The sequence below is a fragment of the Bactrocera oleae genome, chromosome 6 (assembly GCF_042242935.1).
Source record: "Bactrocera oleae isolate idBacOlea1 chromosome 6, idBacOlea1, whole genome shotgun sequence".
NCBI classification, from domain to species: domain Eukaryota; kingdom Metazoa; phylum Arthropoda; class Insecta; order Diptera; family Tephritidae; genus Bactrocera; species Bactrocera oleae.
In genome coordinates, this window is record NC_091540.1 from 71,654,595 (window position 1) to 71,681,433 (window position 26,839).

General features: G+C 36.8%; 2 protein-coding genes across 19 annotated transcripts in view; both read left to right on the plus strand.

Moving 5' to 3' along the window:
- LOC106624555 (phosphatase and actin regulator 2) overlaps positions 1 to 26,839 on the plus strand; it is a 211,283-nt gene that overhangs the window by 139,213 nt on the left and 45,231 nt on the right. The gene's annotated exons all lie outside the window — the stretch shown is intronic.
- The window catches only part of LOC138857742 (uncharacterized), a 37,096-nt gene continuing 11,594 nt past the window's right edge, over positions 1,338 to 26,839 (plus strand). The window contains exons 1-2 of the mRNA XM_070111439.1: positions 1,338 to 3,144; positions 9,424 to 11,033. Of these exons, the coding sequence (XP_069967540.1) occupies positions 10,256 to 11,033 (778 nt within the window). The 5' untranslated portion in view covers positions 1,338 to 3,144; positions 9,424 to 10,255. The remainder of the gene's footprint in view (positions 3,145 to 9,423; positions 11,034 to 26,839) is intronic.

Genomic DNA, 26,839 nt, shown 5'->3' on the forward strand with positions numbered 1-26,839 from the left:
CTCATCGCCGTTCACTGGTGGGTGACTACCAATGCAGGCGGGCGGACCATCCGCACCTGGGCCGTCTGTGTATTGCTGAGCTCGGCGAATGCAATGTGTGGGAGGTCGCCGCCTACCGGCGAGTTGACGAGGCTTTCGCTGGCCTGCAACACGAGTGGCCTTATATAAGTACGTGCTCGCATATGCTTGCAGTGGCTGGTCACGTGCCAGTCTAACGAGTTGCGTTCGGCAGTCGTGCACAGCGGTGGCAGCGCAGCCGCCGTTAGCCGTGAGTAGCGGCAATTATTTACAAGCACACAGCTATCAAATCGCAAATGTGTATGCGTTCTGGTCCCGAGCTTTTGTCGAAAGCTCTGTCGGGCGCATTTCCCCTTCGAAGTGTACTTGCATTTGTTTACATCCGTCCGTGTACGCGTGTTAGCCGCTAAAATGCCCTTGTAATGGGTTTACAAAAACATGCGCATGCTCACTGCAGCAGCATATATGTACATAGTATAAAGATAAATATTTGTATATGTACGCTTCTGTGCTACCCAGTCGGAAGTGGGGCGAAGTTCGTTGATTTTAATATTAGGTCTGCTCTGTCGTAAATCTATCGAATATCTGATATCGCAAACAAGCTAGCTTTAACATTATTTATTTCACTTCGACCTATTTGTTACGTACTTAATCTTTATATTTGTACACAGTTATTTTTTTTTCTCCGACTTATTACATGTATTGAATTAAAAATTACAAAGGAAACATAAAAAAGATTGTTTAACACTAACCATTAGTAAAAATACAAAAAGGCAATTTTTTTGTATTTACTTATATATTAATATATGTATTTTTACAATTTAAATTTAATTTTATTACATTATACATTATTATTTTTATCATTATTTGTTGTGTTTTTATATTATTTTAACTATCCAATTTTTTTTTATTATATTTTGACTATTTTTAAATATTTTTTTTTTTTTTTATAAATTTGTATGTTATATTATACTAATTTTTAGTTTAGCTTATTTGTTAAATTATTTCTTAAGTTCTTCTATTTTCTTTCCTATTCTGAAAATTTGTGAGTTTTTGATGATTTTTTGTAAAATAAGTTCATTTTGCTTTTTGTTTTATTTGAATTTTTTCTTATTATAATTTCTTATTTTGTATCTTATTAAATACACGAATTTTAATTTTTGTGTTGTTATTTTATTTTTTATTTAGATAATTTTGTGTTTATAATATATTTTGTCATAAATTTTGTTTTATTATTATTATTTATATTTGAATAAGCCTTTAGTATTGTAGCTATCAAGAAAAACTGTCTTCGATGATGGCTCTCTGTTGACAAAGTTGGCACTGTACACATACCATCGTCAGCCTTCCTCTCCCACTCACTTACACACTTTCGTTTCCGACATTAGAACGCCGGCACACACATACATATGGTATATCGACTCGGTGTGGCAGCGCGCGGTCGCTGTCGCTGAGAAAATTGTGCCAAAATTCGGCATTGGCATTGGCATCCAGCTGGTGTTGGTGCTAGTCGGAAAATGACACAGCAACAACAACACTAGCCGCTGCTCAACGCAACGAAAACAATGACACCCATACAGGCGCACGCAATTGTTTTTATCGGAAGCTGGCGCAGAAGCGAAAGAAAAATTGCAGTAACTGCCGGCGCTGCTGTCGCTAACGCCGCCCAGCATTGCGCGGCGGCTGTTACGAAAATGCTGCTGAGGCTAAACATCTTCACAAAATCATTTTCGCAAATCAGTTTGCTGGCAATACTCAGGCGAGACTGACCCCAAGTCCAATGAAAGATAAAGAAAAATATTCGTCTTTAGAAAAATAGTTGTGAAAAACGCGCGTCACATCAAGAAAGTCCAAGCGGCGGAGCAAAGAATTCGTTTTTATTTTGCCAATCTTCTTTTCTTTTATTTTTCGATTTGGTTGTCGTTTTTCTCTTCGTTCGAAAAATTTTATACAACCACTCGAGTGAGTGAAGAGCTTAGAGGCCTTGCATGGCCAGTCAGTGTGTATGTGTGTGTGAATAAATTGGCGGCGAACTGATAAGACTTGACCACCGCTAACTAACGGTTATCGCAGACATAAGAAGTCTAACATTAAGAGAGCACATTTTCCCGTTTTTTTTCCCCGATTGTTATGCGTATGTAAAGTGAAGTGCTATTAACACATCACGAAAAGCACCGCAAACTATAAAAAGACCAGTGCAGATTATCGTCAGCTTGCCTCAGATTGACTCTTAAGTGAATGAGGTATAAACTGTTTAGTGACCGCTAAAAATAACAAGATAACATTTATATTGAAAACATAGCACAGTTATTTTCACGACCGTGCGTAAAAGCAGAGATAAATCAAATTCAATCAACAACAACAAAACGAGCGGGTAAACTGCAAAGTAAACGAAAAAATTCGCTTGAGTGCGTTGACATATTTTGCGCGCTGTCGAGTCCACAAAAAAAAAAAAAAAAAAGTGAAATAAATGAAGAAGCAGACCAATAAAGACACGAAAACATAAAAATAGCTGTAATTTTAAATAAAAAACACACAAACCATAAATCAAGTTAAAAATATTGCAATTCTAAAGTAAAACATAAAAAAAAATTAAAAGAAAAAAATTAAAAATCAAAAACAAAAAAAAAACAATCGAATTTACACATCAGCGCGCATTTTTCGCGCACTAACAACAAATGAAGTTTCTAAATATATTCTTCCGCATACAATATTTGCATATACAATTTCAAGATATTTTAAACGGCATATTTTAAACCAAAAGCAAAGCTAATGTTGAAGAAATAAATTAAGAATATATATATTTACTAAAACATATATATCAAGAAAGTTTACGTATTCAAAAGCAAAAAACTCAACAATAAGAAAAACACTCTACCTTCAAAAATAAATACTGATATATACATACAGACATATATATATTTAATAACGCATAACTAATGCATTGTGCTTGTTGTATTGTGAAAAGCGCTAATCTATTTTCCTATTGTTCATATATATTAAACATAATTATATAAAGCCAAAAATACAAATAATGTTAGATATATGCTTATAAACAATGAAGGCACCGCGAAAACAAGAAAATAAATAGTAGTTGAAAATAAAAAAAATATATATATATATATTGTAAGTGTTTACGGGCTTGTCACATATGTACATATGTAAATATGCAAATATATATGGTATATATATACAACTATGACTTGAGCAAATATCTCGAATTTGATAATTTTTAAAAAACAAAATTTTATTTTCATTTATGTATTTGCATATATTTGTGTGTGTGTATATATACTATTCTACAAAAATAAAATTTGGCAATTTTCCGTCACTCCTGAGTGCTCGCACACAACAACCACTTGACAATAATTTGGCAAATATTTGCCTGCCTAGTCATACGCCATTTTCATTCAGAGAATTCACAGTCAACAAAATAAAATAAATTGAACGTGAAATAATCAATTGTAAGGAGAGAAAATTTAGTCGAAAAATTATGCATGGAATGTGTGTCGCTAGGGATTCCCAGTTTCTTTTTTATATTTTCACTGTAGCTCTTCTAAACTGGTAGAAGGGTAGTTACCAATTATAGTTTCTATATATACATAAATATCTTATTTAATTTTACAGTTTAGCTGTCAGCTGGAATTTATGAAGTGCTTAAAGGCCACATATATATATTAAGTTGCTGAGGCGCTTAATTTGTGGCATTCCGGTTCTCAGTAGGCAAAGTGTGCCATTGACTTTTATTTATTATGTTGGTGTGACATATCCCTATTTAGTTTTTAGTGCAAGTTCATTCGGAAGCTACAGAAACGTAAGCGTCTACAAATTATTAATTTTGTCTGATTGGCTTGAAACACATACGTCGCAGACATACAAATATGACTATAATGTAAGGCAAAAAATTAATTTGTTTTGAAGGCATTTTAGTCTTTCCTGATTAAATTTAATTTTACTTTGTTGTTTTGTTTTTTAATTATATTTATAAATCTTAAAACGTGGTTTCTTTTAAACTTTTGACTAACCACTTGATAACTTAAGTAATTCCTTCCTTTGCTTAAATGTAAATGTCGCTCATACGCCATGGTCAACAATTGTGCTATCTGCACTGTCTTTTCGACGCCTATGTTTGATAGTTGTGTTTTAATAACACACATATGGGATTTGATTTTCTTTAAACGACGCTTACCACGATTTCGATCCGCGCTCGAATTTGTAACTTTAGGTCCACTTTTTTTATATATTTTAATGAAATACTATGGGTTTTCCTTTAGCTAGAAGCTTTGGAATATTTGCAGAATTCTTAAGTGTTTGTCTTGAGCTGCTATTTGGTTCTTAAATAAAGTGCTTCTACCACCACCGCATCGACTTATCAATAATTATTTTAACAAATTTTAGTTCCCTTTTCAAAATTTGCATGCTCAAGGCAAACGGTTTCAGGCTAGCGTTTGTGTGGTTCTTACTACATTATTGATTTCAAACACACTTTGGCACGAGTTTGTTGAAATTTCCACAACTTCTCAAAAGAAAAATAATAAAATCCAACAAATGCTTGTAATTCTCCCCTCCCTTGCAGCACATTAAGTTTAATGAGTGATTTTGTTCAGCTGAAATATCATTTTAATAAGCAATTAGACTTTGGCATACTCGAGGAAGTGAGTTTAGCGAACTAAGTTGTGTTGGCTTGTTAGCCTTTGTTTACTTTACACACAAACATTACATGCCTTAAATTCAAAGTGCGCTTATCTATGAGTGTGTGGGTAAACATTTTAAAGAAGGGAGAAGAGAGAAGAAATAACTAAACACAATAAATACAAAGCAATCAGCAAGTGGGTATGTTCAGTGTAGACTGAACGCAAGAAAGTTAAGTTAAGAGCGCGGGACGCAAATACTTTACAGTTAAAATTTTGCACAACTGTAAGGAATATTTGGCACAAAATATTACCTTAACCTCTATTGCCTCTGCACGTTGTTATATAATACACATCTGTGTCCTCAAATTTGGTGTAAAGTTCCCATACACATCATCCTTCACAGCATCGTTTGTAAAATGCCTTTATGCCATTAGGGAGCAGGTTCCACTTACTGTGCAGCGTCTTCTCTTTTTGAGCGCTTTTCCCACTAGGCACTCACAGCGCTGAATTCCTCGCCTTTCACAAGACTTACGATGTTTATGTTGAAAGCCACGAAAATGTTTCTTTTTGTCCTTGATGTTTCGGTGACATCGTGGCGAAGCATTCACACTCTTCTCCTGCATAACTTTCTACTTTGCTGCGCTGCCACTGCCACTGCTTCTGCTGCTCATTAACAACGTTTTTCTGCCAGTTTTGGTTCTTTTCACATTTTACCGGCTCCCTCGTTTCGATTATGACAGGTTGACTGGCTTTTACGCTTGATCGGCTATGGTGAATGTCAGCGCGTGTTGTATGCGACCACTAGAAAAACTCGCCGCCTATTGATATTGCAGTGAGGCCTTCACAATGAGGATTGATTGGTGCGTTTCAAGTATATTGGAAAAAGGTTTTTCTCTTCGCGGTTAACGAAGGTAAATCTACTTGTTTAACTTTGTTGCGAAAATTATTTATGACAGCGCATGAAGAGCATATTTTGCTTCATTAGACTCGATTTTTGTTAATTAATTTCTTACTGAGAATCTATACAATTTTCTTGCGTTGTGGAGTTTGCGAAGAATGGTGAATGTCTTCAAAGTTGAGCAGAAAATATTTTGTGCTGAAATGCTTTCCTGCATTTTATAGCAAAAAGAAAAGCAGAAGAGCTATAAAGTTGGAGTGTTTTTAACATCGATTTTTAATTTTCTTCTTTTTTTATTCTTTGAAAACTTAGACCCTCTTATGTCTGCTGGTTTTTTTTTGCCCTTAATTTCGCTCCTCGAGCCAGACACGTTTGACAGTAAACCGTAGCACGGTTTTGGGCGTTCGCATTTTTTCACCGCCACGCACTTCGTGGGTACGCATTGAATATTTAATGCACAAAATACGTAACGAAGTGCCATGAAATAATATGACGTAAAGAAAATTTTAATGGAAATTCTTGATTGGCTTGAGTAAACATAAAAACGTAGGACTCATATAAGCTTACATTGTCGACCTTGTAGATGCCGTCACTTGGTTTGCCTAATTAGCTCACAATTGGCAGCTTATTGTAAAATGATAAAGTAAACAAAGTGGTAATATGAGATAATATCAATGTACAAGTATTATGTCATATTCTATTAATATGCTTTAAATAATTTTTTGTTAATACTAGCTATAAAACGCATAATAGCTTAAAAATCTTGCCTACATATGGGCAAATTTACCTAAGTCGCAAACCCACTAAACACACAGGAAAATATTCTTATAGAAAATTCGTTTCAGCTAGCACCTTTTTATGGCTTGTAATTCATTTTTTAAAGAGAAGCATCAATTTTTCAATGGCTGCCTGTTTCTTTGATAATTGATGAGTGAACATGAAAACATTGACCGTAAATATTTTACTGGTTGCGGCGATTTTTGGCAACATTAATATGTACTCGTGTGTATGTACTTACGCTTGACCCTTAACTACATGTGAGCAGCAACGGAAGTGTTGGCAACATTTCCGGCTACAAGCCATAAGTGCAGATATTGTTGTAAAAATATTTTCACTACGTGTAGACTGCTGCGGATTGTTATGTAACGAGCAGGTGCTCAACAAAATCGATTTCATTCCTTTGCATTCTTTTTAAGTACACACAACTGAAAATGGCTGCTACGCTGTGCTATTTCTTGTTCCATTGTATTTGTTTTTTTACATTTCTGTGTTGCTGTTCAATATTCTGGTTTTTTTTATGAACATAGCTCGCCTCCCGCCAATCATCAGTCAAAATGTGCACTGAAATATTCATGTACGTTGTTACAAGAGAGGCAGGATCAGCGGCAAGGGTAGTGGCAGCATCAGAGGCGCTGCAACTCTTGTCATCGATCTTATTGCTGTTGCTTCGGATGTCTGTGTCTGTTCTTGTTGTCGTTGTCTATTTCACGCCCGATTGCAGGCGATGATTGTGGCTGTCAGTTGTAGGTACATCTGTTCGCTGACAGCTGTAATTGGACAACGTCGCAACTCAGTTTATTAATATTGATGTTCTACACACTGAAATGTGGGAAAATTTCTACACTAATTTGGGTGCGAAATAACAAAATCCATAAAAACAAATTAGTATCATAATTTTCTATCAAAATGCTAGCTTGGGTTATTGCGTCCTGTGTACGAAACATGTAAATAGTTTTGGTATTTGTCTAGACGATGTGCAGTTCGACAATTGTAGGGATCCAAGTTGGTCGAAAACCTGCTTGCTTCTTATGAAAAGCCTTAGAAGCCTTTTCGTATCAACATTATAGGAACTCTTAAAAGCTCGCGGGCTTAAGCCAGCCAACAAGCTTCAATTTGGGTTGTGGGTTCTACAACAAACATAGACCTTATGCCATATAATCTAATTCCGATTGCATAATGTGCAACATTAGGCTTGCAAATATTTCTCCAAGCAGAACATCGTCCTAGGCTTCATTTGTATGCAGCTCATCATCTTTCTTATAATTTCAATTCACACCAACTTCCTTTCATTACCGTTCTCTTCTCATTAGGCACTCATTTTTCCTGGCTTGCCACTTACATATATCTCGCAACCACCACGTACATCGAATTGCTTGTTATGCTGCCACGCTCGCCCATTTCGTCAAGTACGCGCGTCACGTATAATCCATGTCTATCCATCAGCTCCCACGAGCAGATCAACTCGAATATATGCGTTCGTGGAAGTTGGGCGCAAGGCGCTACATCCGCGTCGTTATTTGACCTTCGTATATTTCAACTTTTGTTCACCTACGACTTTCAACTAATTTGAGTGGCTTTCCGGCGTTGGCCAGGGCGGCGGGTGGTTGTCGAACTTGAAAATGGCAGTTCAATGCATGACTGGGAAAACAATGCATTTGCCGTTATATGAACGAAGAAAACCTTTAGCCTTAAGCTATCTCTCTATCTCTATAGCAATGCTTACGAGGTGGAACTTTGTTTTTGAGTTAATATTCTTTATTAAAATGTATATCTCCACATATTCGTACATACATACAACGTATATGTATTCGCATTTGCATCTGCTACCTTATTAACCTAACTTTATTCAGCTTAGATGTTGAGAAGGCAACATGCCAGCTCATTCCACTCCATCGGTTAGCAGAACTCATTTAGATTTTCCCAAATTTCGTTCGCTTAAGTTGCTTATAAAAATTGTTGTTTTTGTTTTTGGTATTACTAACATTTCTTGAGCGAAATGGCTGTGGCTGCAGTAAAAATTTGTGCCACTTTAGTGCTGACAGCATTGAAAGCTTAGCCGGATATTTGATGATTTCCGCTTTTTAGCTTGCTTCCGCCGCTCTGCTTGACCGCCCCTCCCCCGGTTCGGCCACACTGGTCCCATTTTAAATATGTTGAGTTAATTTCTTCCCCGAGTAGAGCACTTACTGCCACTTGGCGGTAATGTTATGGAAGTGGTTATTCTCACACTTAGACGTTGCATAAAATTCTCTAAGTTTTTTATTTTTATAGAGCGCCGTGGGTTGGGGTATGAATACCAATTGCAAGAAATGCGGCCATAAAATAGAAGTTGCTTGAAATGTAGTTGAAATTTGGTTGGGTGTTGACTTGTGGTCGGCACTCTTTCGTACTTCTTTGCTCTCCACTGCTGTACATTAGACTGTTATAAAACCACATTAAACGTGGTCAGCCACCTAAGCCTCCAATTTTATTCTGTTTATGAGTAATAAATATTTCATTCCTTATAATTTGCTGAAACTTGCAAATCATTTCAAGTTAATCCAAAAATTTCTCAGCGAGTTTAAGGAATGTTTGAATGTCGTATTCTTCCGGTTTTAGTACAGTTATATATTATTTGACTTACGATATCGTCAAAAATCAAGTTTAAGCTCAAGTGATGTCATAGTTTGCTTAACTTGGAATTTAATTTCAAAATTTTCTGCTGAAATCTGGATGAATAACAAAATAAAATATTACGCCGAGTTTGTAAAAAATTGTTTTGAGTTGCAAATTCTGTGTTCATAAGTGGACTGAGTAAGTCTCATGAGCCTCTTCTGCAGCCTAGTGTTCTTTACATCTTTTACTACACTCACTAAACCCTCTAAGGGGGAGCCCATAGTGAATAAGGACAAGAAAAGTTTGTTAAAATCTGGCAACAGATGCAGCATGAGTGGTCTTCCTTCTCTATTTTTTTCAGGCCTAAGCAAAGTGCAAGTAATCAGGTGTGACGGAATTAATAATTAGAAATATGTGCAACTCGAGGTTAATATAAAATGTTCTTGCCGAGCTTTACATATTTTTAAAATTAAATAAATATTTTGGTTTATTTCCCAGCTTGAACTGTAGTAACTACGTTATAAAAAAAAAAAAAACAACTGTATGAACTTAAGTGTAATAACAAGCAATTGTGGTACTTTTAGAAAATTAATAAAATATATTAAAAGTGCAAATTTTGTGGGCGCCCAGAAGGTTAGCAGCATAGGCCATTTTAGCGGCTTCGAAAACGCTCACACTCGCTAATGCTCAACTCTACACGCTGGCGTAGTAGAGCGCACCGCGAGGCAAAAGAATAAAAAATAAAAACAAAAATAAATGTAAAATCCCACAAATCCAAATGTTAAAGTTTTCCGTTAACTGTATAAGTGTTGTTAATTAAATAAATATATATACATATATACAAATAAATCTTGTTAAAGCTGTTAGATATAAAATATATATACATATATTAAATAAAGTCACAAGTAATCAAAACCCAAAGAGGAAAACCAAAAAGGCAACCATTAAGCAGGTATCGACGTGCAACAGAGCAACAAACGCAACGCTTCCAGATCAAATATCTCTTAAACAAGTAGGCAAAGTTACTATTTTTCAACACACAGCATTTTAAGCAACTTACGACGTAAGGACACAATTTAAGAAAGGCAACAACAACTAGCAAGCAGATATTTTTGTGAATTTTATTCTCCCCGGAGAACGCTGAGAGCTGCAAACGGCAACGTTTTACAAAGTAATTGAAGTTTTTTTTTCAAAAAGCAGACACTAAAATACACAAAAGGAAAAAAAATATTTGAAAAAGTAATTTGTGTGCAAACCATTGCGAAACTAGAATATTTTTAAACAGTCATCTTGCAACCGTGCAACATTGTCCCCCCGCACAGACAGTTAAATGTTGCACTACAACATCGGCGAACAATACCCTCAACTATTGGCGACACAGCAACGTAAACGTTTTCAACAGCAGCGATCACGGCACCTGCAACCGGACGACACGGCGCTGTTGCTACAACAGCAGCCGCAGGCACAACAACCGGAACAGCAGCAGCATCAGCAACAGAAGAAGCCCGTGCGCATATTTCGCGTACACTATCTACGCATCAACTCCAAAGACGGCTGCGGCGGTCTCAGTAAAAGCAGTAGCCTCACCAATCTCTCCACCAGCGCTGGCGCGTCGAGTTGCAATGGCATCGGCGCCACAAATGCAGCAACAACTAAAATGAAGACGATTGCACCGAATATACGACGACGTCGCCGCTGCGACAAGCATCACCTCGAGCTGGCTGCGTCGGCAGCGGCCGCTGCTACAGCCACCTCATCCACTCCGGGGCTTACGCATGGCGCCTCCATCAGCATGCCCGCCTCGGTATGCTCTTCGGCCACCACCTCGACGGCCACTTCTCCCATCGAGGACATTGCGTTGCCGGCGCCGCCTATAACGCCGCCACCGGCATTTCTGTCGGCCGGCTACAAGCGTTCATGCGCCGGAACCAGTAACAAGGCGGTCACATGCCCAGCAGTAGGTGCAAAACTAACCCTAAAGACAGCATCAACAGCCAACCAAGCCAGCCAAGCCAAGCTGGGCGCAGCAGGTGGTGCATCTGCAGTGAAACCGTCTGGACTGAAGCCGCTGCCCGGTGGCAAGGTGCTTGGCATGCGGCGTATGCTAGGTGAGTGTGGGTAGAGGGAGGATAGCATGAGTTAAAGGCATATCGTTGGTGTTTTCATTTTGCTTTGAAGGTAGCAAAAAGTGCTTTTAAAGTGTGGTCGATTTTACATGATTTATTAGTATCAAGAAGGAATCGCTGAACGTGTGATGGCTGATGACCAATGACGTGACTAATTCACAGTCCAAGTCAACACCATCAGTTTCCTGTTTATATATCAATACTTACTAATTCCGAAATTCCCACTAAACCAAAAGCTTTACAATTAGACTACAATTATCGCACTGAGAATATTCTTTAACATTAATTATTTCACTTATCTCACTATAATTCCAGTCTAGTACGATATACTTCCCTCTCTCTAACGAATATCTATTTGTACTCAAACATATCTAACATATATGATTCCAGCCAAATCAAATGAATTGTCGCAACACCATTGTATATTGCCCGGCATTACAACAACAATGCTACTAAATAACACAATTCCTTTCTTAGGAGCTGGAACATCGGCAATATTCCCGAAGAACTGTTGACTAAATTGAAATTGGAATCTGTCTATATTTCACTGAACAAACATAAATATTTACACATGCATACCCACATACATGCATCTTATATGAATATTTGTGTAAATACAATTCCGAACTAATAGGAATATAGCGCAAACTCCTACGAGATAAACAAATATAATCAAGTAAAGATATATGTGTGAGTGCATGTGTGTATGTGTGTGTGTGTATATAATGATTCCGTCAGATTTGATGGATACAAGACTTGACTCGCCGCAGGCAACCTTACTTGTGCATTCAGATGTATAGAAGGCATCATTAAATATATATACATACAAATGATGTGTGTGTAAGTAAATAATATCCCTGGCGACTTAAGGATACTGAGATCAATGATGGATAAGGCCTTGAGGTATTGACGTCTGCAGATTTTGAATGATTTCGGGTTTTATTGAGCTGTAAATTAACCGTTACTGATTAATTATATTTTATTAAATTGATGAAATGAACTATGAATGATTAAATGGTTTAGAGATCTAACCAGCATTCTTTTAAACTCCACTAAAATCATGCAATCACACCTAAAATATCTTACAGTTATTATTTTTCCGTGGTAAGTCAACAGTATGCTACGCAGCTTGCAGCTATATTTCTACCTTCTTCCAATTGTTTTCCAACCAGCGCCGTTTCACTTATTCAATAAGTCATATACGTACATATATATGTGTGTCTGTAAATATTTCAATTTGAAATGCCTTTTAAATTTCCTCCACAATCTGTTTGACGATAGCTACTCAGAGGAATTCCTGCGGTGAACCCAGAAAAATGCCAAGAAAATAAGCAAAAGTCGGTGCGAATATGAGCTCCTCGATGTCACGCCAAGCGAAGTGCAGTGCTATGTCTATATATGTATATATGTAGGTATGTTAAAGCAGTCTAGAAAATATTTATTTGCACAACCGGCATCTGTTTCCCTTTCGATTTTCAATATACACACAAAAAGAGGAAACCACTCACAAAGCTTTAACACATTCGAAAAGATATCCGAGCTTTTTGTTTGCTTTAAGGAGCGATTGCACAGTGTATTTGTATTTGTGCATAAATTTCGTGCGAGCACAAACACAGAAGTCAAATCCTAGGACTGATTTGGTAGCTCAAAGCGAATCCCACATAAGAACCAAAGCAGACGAGCTCTAGAGCAGATCCGCGTATTACCTCTTGTCATACTAGACACTCTGCTCCTGTGCATGCACACACATCCATACATACATGCTGCGTGCAACTTATTATTGCCCGTATATTTTCATATTTCTTTGCTAAGACTTTGATATTGCCATTTTTGTGGCGCTCAGATTTTTTGCTTTCATTCTGCACATTCTTCTCCTCCTATACTTGTATGGTGTAAACCATGTGTGTGCAAAGATAAACGCGTTTGTGTGTGCCTATGTTTTTATACACACACATACATACTTGCTGTGCTCATATTTCGCTTCAAAATTGTGAATTTCATTGATATGTATGAGCCAATTCCGCTTCCACGTAGTTTTTTGCTGTTGACTTGTTCCTCCTTTGCAGTTTCGCACCTTCCGGAAGGCCAAAATGTAAAAACTGTTTGCGTATGCTTGCAGTGCTGCATGTGGCACGTGGCACGTGAAAGCAGGGCGCTGCAGAGCTCCTCGCATGAGTGCACTGCATATGCGTACAAATGTGTGTGAGTGTGCGGATATGGAAATTTTGATTGGAAATATGCAAATATGCTAAAGTTTCTTAAATGGAACTTGACACTTTTATTTAAATGATATACTCGCTGGCCACACGAGCGCTGAACGTTGCAAAATGTTATTAAGGAATGGAAAAGGGTGAAGGATGATACAAGTAGCCTAAATTCCCGAAGCGACACTGTAATTACTTTTGTGCTTTATTAACATATCAGAAAATAGTTGAAGATGCATCGAGCAAAAACAAAAACAAAATGCATTAACAACAAAAAACGCTTTATAACGGCTTTACAATAACTTTGTTCTTATTGTTGATGAACATGATTTTGGTTGGATCACTAATGATAGATCACAGATTGCCATGGATAGTTGCAAAATTTATCATACTCTATAAAAAAAAGAATAGTATTTCTTTTTCGAAGTGTTCGAACCAATATAACTGTATGCACTAGAAATCGGTACCTTGGAATCTGTGTAAACACCCAGACGGAGGCACATACATAAACGAGCTCCCGCCAGGTATTTCATTAGTGCAATCTTGTTGTTTGCTCTTAACTGGACCTTTCCTCGCGCCATTTCAGTAATGACCTCTTTATGTATTCACGTAATCAGTTAAGTGGCTTTGCAGCATTTTCGCATTATTGACAGTCACTTTTAGCCGTCTACTTGTGGTGTGAGTTGCCATTACGAGTGCGCCTCGTAAGCTTCGTTCACTATTTGTTCGACTGGTTGTTTTTATTGTTTCCGATGCTGCGACGGCTTCTGCTGGTGAGAGCTGCTAAATTGAGTTACTTGTGGCTGGCTATTTGTTATTCCAACTGTTCTTTACTGGTGTGCAGTTGCATTTGTTGTTTGGTTGTTGCTGTGTTTTCTTCGCTCCCTCCTTGCTGATTTCTCTCGCGTCTAATGAATTTCATGGCAGCCACATGCAAATTAATGCAATTTATTTCAACAAGTTACAGCTTTGCTTGGCAGTGACAGCCGAAGCTTGGCACGTGGCAGTTGCTGCTCTGCTCCGAATATGTATTTATGTAGGTGTTCTGATGGGCCTCGTTCCGTAAATGCAGACTATGCATCTACATTTACCCGTACGCCCATCCGAGCCAGCTATCTCGCTGGCTGCCGTGAATGACGCTGTTTTGATTTTGATCAATACACGGTTTGCTGCTTTCGTTCTCTCTGCCCTCTCGTATCTTATGCCTTAGGCTAGCAGCTGGACTCCACTGTTTCCCTTCCAACTCCAGACGCTTCTGTTGCGTTGTTCTCTATTATCGCCGTTGTTGTTGTTTCCTAAATTTTCAAACATGCTTCCGTATTTTTTTGCATTTTTCAATTTTCAGCTTGCTTTCAGCTTTGTTTTTCCGATTTGGCGCTTCGCTATCGCTCAACAGCATGTTTACTTTCCGGTTGGATTTGCATATGTTTGCTAAATGCGCGCACTCGGTCCCGTTGTTTGTCTTTCAGGGAGTTGAAGCGGGTCACCGGTGTGCACAACGCCTTTGTATGTGTATATTTCCAATAATCATGTTATTATTGCTACAACTATTTTAGTGTGGACTCTGAACCTTTTATTTTAACAATTAAAACGCCACATTTTCTGTTTGTAAGAAAATGTCTATTGATTTTCACCTGAGAAAACCATGTTATCGCAAAACTAATAGACGAGATTAATGAGAAAAAAATTAAATTAAGTTTATTGTTTTGGTTATTTGTCTTTGTGAACCCAGCGATATAGGTAGTCAGTAATACGTACAACCTTCTGTTTGAATTTTCTTAAAATATTCAATCTTATCTGAAAACCTCGCTGGATCTCAAATTGTAATAAAATATATTAACGGACCTCTGTCACGAAGTTAAATATTTCTTTTGGTACGCAAATTATTATTCAAAACACCTGTTGCCTACATTTCGGCGCAATGACAAAAAGTTGACCAATTATGCATGTATAAAATATTAAACGCAACATTTATTGTAAAAACGGTAAATTCAATAAAAAACGGTATAAATAATTTAAAAATAATCTAGAGATAATCTTTGGTATTTAGTTCAAAGAACCTCCGTGGGTTGAGTATGAAAGTCTTCTTAAGTTTCATAAACTTCGATAATTTTCAAATTGCAAATTTTCTCCAAAATAAACTGACTACATCGATTTTTCCTTTCACACAAACTTTGCTTCGTGTGGCCTCAGCTGCTATTGAAAAATGCTTCACTGCCATTCTTCGTTAAGTTTTTTCGCATTCGCCTTGAACTAATTTCGAGTGTTTCAAGTAGCCGTGGGGGCGTTGGAGCAGTTTTGGTGTCAAATAGGGAAGTTAATGCGGACAAATTCCAATGAACGAGCGAGTGTGGATTTGTGTGAGTGTGTAGTTTTCTACTCGGCAAATATTAGCCTTATAGCTTTAATGAGCTAATGGGGTGTCGAAATAAGAGTGTGCACACTCTCACATAGACATGCAGACGAGTAAATGATTTTAATAAACCCAGTAAGATATTTGCGACGGGTTTATATTTCAAACTCATTTGAAAGAGTGGATTTTTCAGCAAAAAACCACCAAAGCAAGAGTGTTTATAACACATCTGACGAAAACGTGAACTGACCTCTTTCGCTAAATTTAGATAAATGTTCGAGAAAGTGTTGCAGCACTAACATTTTTAAAAGTTCGCTCTAAATTAAGTAGCAGATTCTATTCAAGCAGATGAAGCCTAATATCACGCAACATGGATTAGAATTTAAGTGACAGTGCATTTCCCTGCGGGGTGTGTAAATCACTTCACAGCTGCCGAAATTTTCACAAAAACTGAATTATGCAGAATCACGTGAATTGAGTGCGCATAAAGTGGCAATTGTGGTAAAATGGTTCATGAACACACCGACAAACCTATGTAGGCGTACATATACCCCGCTGGCACCTTCAGCTTTTCGCTTGTGTCTCACTATTTTCGCAAATACACTTGTGTGCTCCTCTAAGCGGCGTACAAGCTTTAGGTTTTGCATTTGTCGCCTGAGCGATGTAAATCAGCGCGCATAATGGCAAGGAAGGCTCCTTACGTAACATAGGAGGTATACATGTGTGCCAGCGTGGCATATAATAAATACTCGTACATGTGTGCATTTGGAGGCTTTTTGCGCAAATTGTGTCTAGCTTTTGTTTGATAAATGCCCGCTCATCATTGTCAGGCCGCGTTAAAATATGAGTCACTTGAAAATTACATAAGAAACTCATGCATATGAAGTTTTAAAAGAGTTTCGGAAGATGTTAAGGATGACAATGCGAAATAGCATTTGATTGATGGGTGGTTTTAAATATTTTCTGTTTTCACTTTCGTTCATCTCTGTCATAGTGCCTGCCTTTCAAGCTGGTTGGGGCTTCAGCTTCACAAGCACTCGACAAAAGTGCGAGTGACTGAAATAATTCACAGACTGCTTTTGATTACGCTATCGCACTTACTGCTTTGCTAACGGTTTATAGTTTAGCTACGCTTTAGGGCTGATATAGCATTTTTTGGAATTTCTCCCCCGCACTTAGAGTTACCCTTGTATCTTCTGCAAAAGGTTTATTTTTTTACTTCTTTAGAATTACTGTTTTTGTTGTAAATATTTTTATTTCCAATTTTGAAATAAATTTTTCTCTCTTTTTAGGTAAGTGATACGACAGTCATTTTGCAAATTTCGTAGTAAACAAAACTGACATAATGTGGGTAAGTTTCTATTAAATCTGAGAAACCGTACACCTTATACGACCAATTGTTGGTTGATTGATTTAGGCAAGATAATAATCTACTAATATTATTAATGTTTTTAATTAACTGCAGTGACTGTTGGTTTTTATGTAGTGTAGCCAAATCAAGTTCCTGCTAGTAAACATATTCACTTTTATTAGTGCTTAAAGCAAATTTTACTCACATTTCAACAATTGCAAGTCCAGCGAGTGCCACTCAATGAAAAATTTATTTGCAAATCTCGCCAACTTTTCTTCTTTCGAACTTTCGCTTGCGACATGGAATCCCAAGTGTGTGTGTTTGCGTGTACGCATGTAGCATTGTGTGGCTATTTTATTTACCGGTTTGCTCCATTTCATTCGATTTGTAAACAGAACAGTTAGCAAGGCGTACAAAGTCGCCTTTCGAGTTTACGCACTTTGCCACAAACTCCAACCATATAACGTTATAACTAGCGAGTGTTTTATTGTAAACTTAATGTCTAATTTATTTCTGCAATAAAATGGGCATAACCTAAAAGTTTTTCAAGTTAATCAAGTTGAGTATGAGGTTATCGAGGTTTTGTTCATACTTTTACACACACTTGCATTTAGTATGAGTGAATAATTTATAAAGATTACATGTGATAAAAAATCATAGCTTGAGTCATTGTTTTGATTACTGTTTTCTCTTAATTTTATTTTATACTCTCGCAACCTGTTGCTACAGAGTAAAATAGTTTTGTTCACCTAACGGTTGTTTGTATCACCTAAAACTAATCGAGTTAGATATAGGGTTATATATATATAAATGATCAGGATGAAGAGACGAGTTGAAATCCGGGGGACTGTCTGTCCGTCCGTCCGTCCGTCCGTGCAAGCTCTAACTTGAGTAAAAATTGAGATATCTTTATGAAACTTGGTAGACATGTTTCTTGGTACCGTGAGACGGTTGGTATTGCAGATGGGCGTAATCGGACCACTGCCACGCCCACAAAACGCCATTAATCAAAAACAAATAACTTTCCATAACTAAGCTCCGCAATAAGATACAAGACTGTTATTTGGTACACAGGATCACATTAGGGAGGGACATCTGCAGTTAAAACTTTTTTGTAAAAAGTGGGCGTGGTCCCGCCTCTAATAGGTTTAATGTGCATATCTCCTAAACCGCTAATGCTATAATAAAATTCACTAGAAGCAAATGTTTTTAGCACTTCTATTGACGGTGTGAAAATAGTTGAAATCGGGTGGCAATTCCGCCCACTCCCCATATAACGGTACTGTTAAAAACTACTAAAAGCGCGATAAATCAAGCACTAAACACGCCAGAGACATTAAATTTTATCTCTCAGATAGTATAAGATGACTTTATAGGAACCGCGTTCAAAATTAGACAGTGGGCGTGGCACAGCCCACTTTTAGGTGAAAACCCATATCTTGAGATCTGCTCAACCGATTTCAACCAAATTCGGTGCATAACGTTCTTTTCATGTTTCTATGTCATAGTGCGAAAATGGGCGAAATCGGACTACAACCACGCTTACTTCCCATGTAACACCATTTTCAATTCCATCTGATTCTTTCACTTTCCACTATGCAAATCAGGTAACAATGATTATATCGGGGTAAAACTTTGCGTGAATAATGCAATTAAAGTATGCCACCTTGCGGCCAAAAATTGTCTAAATCGAACCAAAACTGTTCAAACCCCTAAGTACTAAATATGTGGACCCCCGTGCTATAGTTGACCTTCTACCGAAAATATCAGTCAATCCACAAAGAAATCTCAAACGAGTATACCATTTGACTTTGCGAGAGTATAAAATGTTCGGTTACATCCGAACCTAGCCCTTCCTTACTTGTTATTATTGTAATTCTAAAAAGCGTTAATAAGAATTAAATAAAGACCCACTCAAATGTGTTATTATCACTTGGTGTATTATATAAGTATATCTCTTTGTGGGATGTGATTTAGTAAAGGTTCTGTAAAGTTTTGCCTGTTTGGCCCAATAATTGAACCTTTCAACAAGTTTTCGGCCGCCAATAGGATTAGGAATATTAATGAATTATATAATATTAATGAACTTATTCAAATATGAATTTTTAGGAATCAGATTGGCACATTCTCTATTTTGGTTTTAGTTTGCTTTATCTTATAATTTGTTATGAAGGAAGCAAAGGGAAACATAAATATTTAGAATATATTTTTGTACTACATGCTTATCCTTATGTAAAACTATTGTTGCATATGGCTGCCATTTCTAGCTAAGAAATAAAGCTAACCGTTACACTTACACTTTGCAGCTTTATATTTACTTATGTATGTGCACGGTGGCTTTATGACCGTTTTATGTGGCATTAAAGTGAAATTTAATTAACCGACATCACTCGCCGGCCACATATCACAAATAAATAAGCACATGACGGTAATAAAACTCACATACACGCACACGTGCTTACTTGAATATTTAGGTGTGTGTATAATTCTCGGTGTGCATCACAAGCTATTAATCGAAAGTTATGCATGTGTGTGTGTGGTCAGCATTTTTCTAAAGCATCACGCTTCTGCACGTCGCTCACCCCTCCGCGTCGCAAACACAAGCAAGCAGTTGCACATAGTTACAATGATTCTCATTTTATGTGCTTGTTGTGAATGGGAGAGTGTGTGGACGCGTGTGTGTTTTATGAAATAGATTGATGATCTTACATCTGTTATTCGTTATGGCTTCTTCGTGCATTTAAGTAAAACTTTTATTTCTTTGTTGACTGGGCTTTGATGCGAAAAAGCACAAAATGGAGAAAAGTGCAAATAATGACAAAGCGAAGAGTAATTCTCAATAAAAAATTATGGTTGGTAGATACATTAGATTTGACAGAAGAAATTTTTAGAAAAAATATTAATTAATTGAAAATGAGAATAAATAAACAAGACAAACGCAAATATAAATATCTAAGAAAAATGTGAAAACAATTTCGAAGAAGTGTAAAATATTTCTAGAAAACGGAAAGTACAGATAAGATTAGCTTGACTATATAGAAAGATAGTTATATATTTGATAATAGAGGTTAAGCAATATAGAGATATAGAAATTAAAGTTTATCAGGTGGAGTTGGAGAAAGGCAGGCGATGAATCTACGAATCGATATGGCACCGGTAGAGTTCGAATGTATTACAAATTGTAAGCCCTTTGAATTCTACTTCTCTAAGGTGTATAAAATTACTCATAATATTTAAAAGTGTTAAGAATATCCATTCAAGTCAATGGAAAGTTACAATTTCATCTTAAATTTCAACAAGGAATTCCAGAATTTACTTAAATAGGGATAACAAAAATTTTCATTCCAAATGGGGGGCGCTGTTAACTTTTGTTTATGCAAATAGGTTTTTGGACTTGCGTCAGGTTGCCATCGTAAAAATTACTTTAAAACGTTAATATTTGCCGACTCCAGTCTTTTTTCTATGCAACAGATGTAACATACATATTCACATACGAAATTCAGAGTTTTTTACGTTTACTTGTTGTAAATAAATTTGTTTTTGTGGAAAAATCGGAAAAAATTAATAATTTATTGTTTGCAATCGCGTTAAATTGCATTTACAGGCGATAAAGTAAATACCGTTAATTGGGCCAGTTTTTATTGCCAATTACATTTGCGGAATCATCAAAATAGACGCATTTTTAAAACAGTAAATAATTCAGGCGACCGCAGTAATTGGCCAAACGGTTCTGCATTTCAAAGAAAACCCTCACATTATTTGTATAACAACAACAGCCACAAAAATCCCAAATATGTCGCGTTCAACGTGCCCGCATGTGTGTGTGTAGAGCAGAATATTTGATGCAACATGAAATTCATTTTAATATTGCACACGAGCGAGCGTGCAATCTGCTGCACCCGCCCCCGTTACCCGCACTACAATTGAAGGACGCATATAAATTCGGGCGCTCAGAGAGCACTTTGCTGGCAATAAAATCATGGAATTGAATAGTCGTTGTTCGTTAACCGCAAACTGCCTGTCAAACACGTGTGGCGAGCAATAACAGCAAAAACAACAATGCAAAAATATTGTGAGTGTGTGTGTGGGAAAAATTAAGCTTCACTTTTCAAAAGTTCAAAATCAAATGTAGATGCGAGCTTTTGTTGCGGGAATGGAATAATAGGACCGCAAAAACGCTATCACAAGTAAAAACCCTGGAATTGACTCAAAAAATATTGAGTTGCTCATATGTACATGCCATTGTTGGGATTTGTATGTTTTGGTGTGTGCTTTTACACCTACATTCGCATAATCGCATGCTGCCCTGTAGGAAATTAGTTCCTTTCTCACACTCGTCGCGCCTTCGGAAAACTGCCTACTTCGAAGTTAATTGATGTTTCGTCAATTTTCACTGCATTGTAATCTGCTATAATGATTACCAAAATTATTCAACTCTAATGCTATGAATTTAATAAAGTTGTTGATATCGTGCTGTCGCAATTTCGTCCAGGTCAGTAAATGTTTTTCGCTCACATTTTGGCGAAAATATGTTTTTTCCGTTTTCCACTGAAGTTCTGTATATTTTCACCGCTTACCGCTGAAAACCTTTGTTTGTTATTGGCATTCAACACGACAAAGTAGTTGGTAAGTGCCTTATGCAACGAGAACAATTCGGTTTTTGCTGAGCTGTGGTGTATTGTTAAAGTTTTGGCGAAAAGCAAAAAATCAGAGCATGTGCCCATTGTATTGCATTAAAAGTGACGCCGCAGTGATCTTCTTGTACCACCATGGAGTGCCGTTATTGTGTGTATGCATTGTTGGTACGCCTGAAAGTTTGCGATAGTATTTTTTAGCGCGCGACCAGCAACTTTCGTGCTGTGTGGAGAGCAGAGCACACATTGACGCTTAAAATGATGACAGCTCTGTTTAAACTATCGCTGATGACAAGGGCGTGACCACCAAAAAAATTTATGGTATATACACACAAGGTGCAGGGATAATTGTTAGTGGTTGTTAAAATATTTTTTTCTTTTCGGTTTCATGCGAGAAACTAAAAGAAACAGCGTGTGAATTGAATGATTAGAGTGGATAATATTAGTTAAGTTTATACTAAACTTCATTAGAAGTTCCATATACTTTAATTAGTTGAATGCATTTTTATCTGAGCAGGTTATATTAAGTTTACCACAAAATTTGTAAATCCTAGAAAGAAGCATTGAAGCCATGTCCGTCTGTTCGCATATATGCGAACTAGTCATTCAGTTTTTGAGATATTGATCTGAAATTTTGCACATATCCCTTTTTCTCCAAGAAACTACTCATATGTTGGAACCGCCGATATCGGACCACTATAGCATATAGCTACCATACAAAGCAAACGATCCGAACGAGTTATTGTATAGAAAATCTATTTTATATACAAGATATTTTCACGAAATTTGGCATGGATTATTGTTTGCTAATATCTCCGAACTCTTTGTACAGATCGAACTACTATAGCATATATGTAAGTGCTTGTTCAAATTTTTTCTTGTTTCCGTTTCCTTTAACACTATAGATGAACTTCATTTATAAGATGCAAAGATACAAATAAAACAATAAGAAACTGTTATATCAGAAAATATGCTGCCCGTTTCAAAGAATAACATTCTTTAGAACTTCGTTGTCTTTTGCCTAAAAGTATGCCTTGCAATCTACACACTTCTTTTACTAGTCTGTTAATTATAATTTCGCCGCGTGAAATGTCACGTTTTAATATGCTTTCCTTTTAAACGAAACTTTTTTTACACATTTCTTATTACTACTACATTACAAATTATAACGCTACCACTTAAGCGTTTTCCACTTAATTTTTTGACATTTGCAATTTAACAGCTTCTTCGCTTTGCTCCATTTATTTCTATATGAGTTTTTTTTATTTATTTATTTATTTGTATTCAGTTGTATTTCGCTTTTTATAAGCGTGGCACTGTTTACATTCCGCCAAACTCGGAATGGGCGAGCACACACTTTACGCCCTTGTATTTGTCGCAACTGCGTTAGCATACCCTTAGGCGTTGTAAAGCTTTAATCCATGTAGTAGAAATATTTCGCGCTATTCCCCGTTGCTATCTGCCAACTGACAACTGTCAGCTGTACATAATAATTTATAGATCTCGTTTCCCCCCTTTTTGTGTTGTAATTCTTTTTGTTGTTGTGTACAAATAAATTTTCCGCCACTGTTGCATCCATATGTGTGCCTTGGCAAGCGGGTGCGTTGGGGTTTAGACAACATCTGCTACTCCTCGGGCGGTTTTATTACATTTTTTGCGTAGGACAACTCTTGTGTGTTTGTGTGTGCATTAATCCTTTCTTGGTGGTTTTATGTTTTTTATAGCTTTTGACTCCTTTTACTGTTCATTCCACTCGTTTATTTATGCTTTTTATTATCTTGTAAAATATTTTATAATACCATAATTCTACAAAAATCTTCAACTCTTTTGTGCACAAATTTTGACACAAAAACTTTTACCGTTCTTAAAAGTTAAACTTTAAAGGCAACCATCTTGGATATAGTTTTTATACCGTTATGGGTGCAAATTTCAAGGTTGTTGCATACTGTTTTTATCTTTTTACTAAATTCTGCTTTGAACTGCGCTGGAAGATTCATTTATAACCAAATCTTTCCTTCCTCAAAAATATTATCATATACTTTTTTTTGTTCACATTTTTTATTGAATCTAATTTACTACGACTATGTTTGGCTTTCTCATATTTCCATTTTAATTAGAATTTTTAAATAAATTGTCATGTTCCTTCAAAAAAAATATATATCTGAGACACCTACTGCTAGACTTCTAGATTCTTATATTCTAACCAAAGTATTAATTTTCCAAAGCGCTATCTTTAGTAGTCTCCAAAACCTGCATTCGGATTCAGATTCACATCTAGGTTCAAAATATTAAGGGTTGCTTTACGAATTAAAATTGTTTGTGACAGAATTGCAACGAATTAAGATGCGAGTATTAAGGTGGCTGACCAAACTGCAATAATCTCCACCTCAACTTGCCACGAGCAACACAAAGTTTCAGCATAAATTAAGGAAAAGTGACGCTGAAGGAAGAAACGCTACGAAAAAGCCATCATCTACTGCGAACATCACTTGACAGCCTTGACCATGACCAAAAGCTGAAACACCAGCAACAACACAATAGCGGCGACAACACCACAGCCCAGACCTATAGCAACAGCAGTGTTATTACAACAACATAATGATGTTGCACAAACATTATGATGACGTTAAGACAAGTTGGAGGCCGACACTGCTGATGACTGCAGCATTGAAAATTTGAAATAAAAATGCGGAAATAAAGACGACAGCAGCTCGGCATGCCGACTGTCATTAAGCGCAAACGAAGCGAACATCGGATGGCATAAATTTACGACATATTGCTAAGTGAAAGCAAAAAAAAAAAACCCTAATGACAATCAACAGCCGCCAGTTGCCTGTTGCCCTGCATTGCGAGCTATGCAGCACTCTGCTCTTACCCCTCCCCTCACTAAATGCCCACAAAGTGTATTCGCTATTTTATCATTTTGCTTTTGCTTTTGTTGCGCAACCAAATACCGCATTTGCGCGGCCGATAGCAAAATATTCCACAACTCTTATTGCCACTGTCAGGGCCAGGTTGAGGCTGCGGCGAGGCTACAGGAAGCGTTACAGCAGAACGAGAACACAAAAAACAGCCGCTATCTCGCAGACAGAGCGTCGGCAAAGTGGCGCTCCAAGGTGGCAGACCAACTGAGCTTTGGTCGGTGGGCATTCTATGTGAACGACAACTGCTCACTCACTCCAACTCATCTCTGTGGTTTTAACAAAGTGCCCCTACGTGGCGGGGGTTCGGCAGTCAGTGGCGGGTTCCGCTCCCATCAGCCCACTCACAACTGCGACTGCCATTCATTGCTGTTATTGTGCCATCATAATTTATGCATTTCGCCTGTGGCCAACTTTTTTCTTCTATCTCTTTTTGTTTGCCGCACTTTATATCAACGTCAGGGAATTTCTCCAGAGGGTCCTTTCCTACCACATGGACGTACATACACACCTACGTAAGAGAGGCTGTGTGACTGTGTGTCAGCGAGTATCGCATATTTTCTTTGGTGAGCATTTTTGAAAGTATAAAGCAGCGAATTCCGAAAGGCGAAATATGTGGCATGAAGAAAGCCTTGCCACAATTGCGATGCAGATTTTTGAATGCAGCCATGAATGAATAAAAATGTAAATGTCTATGGGTAAATAAAGTGAATTTCAAAATGAACTGCAAACGAGACCAGATAGTTATTAAAAGGGCCAAACGGAGGTGCTTCGCTTATTTGAATTTATAGTTCAAATTTGTCTTTATAATCCCAGATAAAGGAGCTTTAATCAAGTACTAGTTTGGCGTAAAATAAAGTGAAACAGTTATGCTGGTATGAGAGGGTATTCGAAAATTCACAGGCGAGGATTTTTTCACTTATTTTAAAATTTAATTATTCTAACGAAGAATCCATTTTATTTCGGAAAAAAATGTGTTTTAAGATTTTATTTTATTTGTCTCATTAATCCCCCAATCTCAATATCTTAACCTTTTTAGTCTTAACTTTTTTAGTCTGCGAATGTCGAAGGGTTAACGGTGTTAATAATTAAATACAATTTTACTACCCACTCGTTCCATTAGCACATTTAAATACCGCATGCTGACAATTAATATTACCCGGAACACTCAAACGATTTCGTAGGGTGTTAATAGATGACGGCGTCATACAGCGAGTTGAACTGACTTTTCTGGGTTGAGAAATTGAGGAGGCGGCAAGTGCATATATTTCGTTGAATTTATTAATAAAAATATATACAGGGGTCGTGTGGAATTCAAGACAGATTTGTTTAGTAGTCAGAACCAATTATGATTTTCAATAGTGTTACAGAATCTGATTGGATTTTCGTCATTTCGTACTTACGCAAAACCAATATACTAATCAGCTGTGAGAAAACTTGCAAATGAATAAATTTATAAGCAATTCTATTAAAGCTTGCAATTAGTTCTGCTATATTAGTTTTTATTTTATTGCAAGAAGAAAGCAACGAAAAATTTTAAAGGAAGATATTAAGAGATCAAAGTTATCCCCTTGATACACCAGGGAATCATATGTGAAATATAGCTTGCATTTACTTGTACGCTTGTGTGTCTTTACATGCTTACTTAACAGATTTACATACACTTATGTATATAGCACATTATCGACTGAATAAAGACTAAACTACATTTTGTAAATCCTCTCTTTCCATAAACTCAATGATTACAGCATTTCGTATTTTATTCTTATGTTTTCAACTATAGATATAAAGATAGGTTAATTGTTAACAATAAAATAAATAAATTTCTTAAGATACATTTTAAATCTGTTAGCGACTAGCTTCTTGGTTTGTTGCTGATAACAAAACCGAATCAAATTGGTTTCCGTGACACCCAACACCGATACAATTTCTGTTTCGAAAATCAAACCAATAATATCAGAATTTAGGACACCTACTAAATTGTTTTATCGGTTTCAATTCTGATTCCGAAAACTATTGGATTCTAGAACCCCCCTCATAATTGGAGTTGACATCGGCGAAGAAAGGGAATACTGATCATTTTACATAGAACTAGTTTACTACCTGTTCTGTTGCCTGTTTTATAAAAAAAGATATTTCGAAAAGTATAGTATACTATTCGGCGTGAAGGAAAAATGTAATAATTTGACAAGCATAATTCATCATACCTGCTTTATAGAAGCATTTGCTTTCTTCAAAGAAGTTAGAAAATTTTCTATAGTTTAATACAAAATGTAATTTCTAATAGAAAAGCTGCTTCAATTTTTGTGAGCTCATGAATTGTAC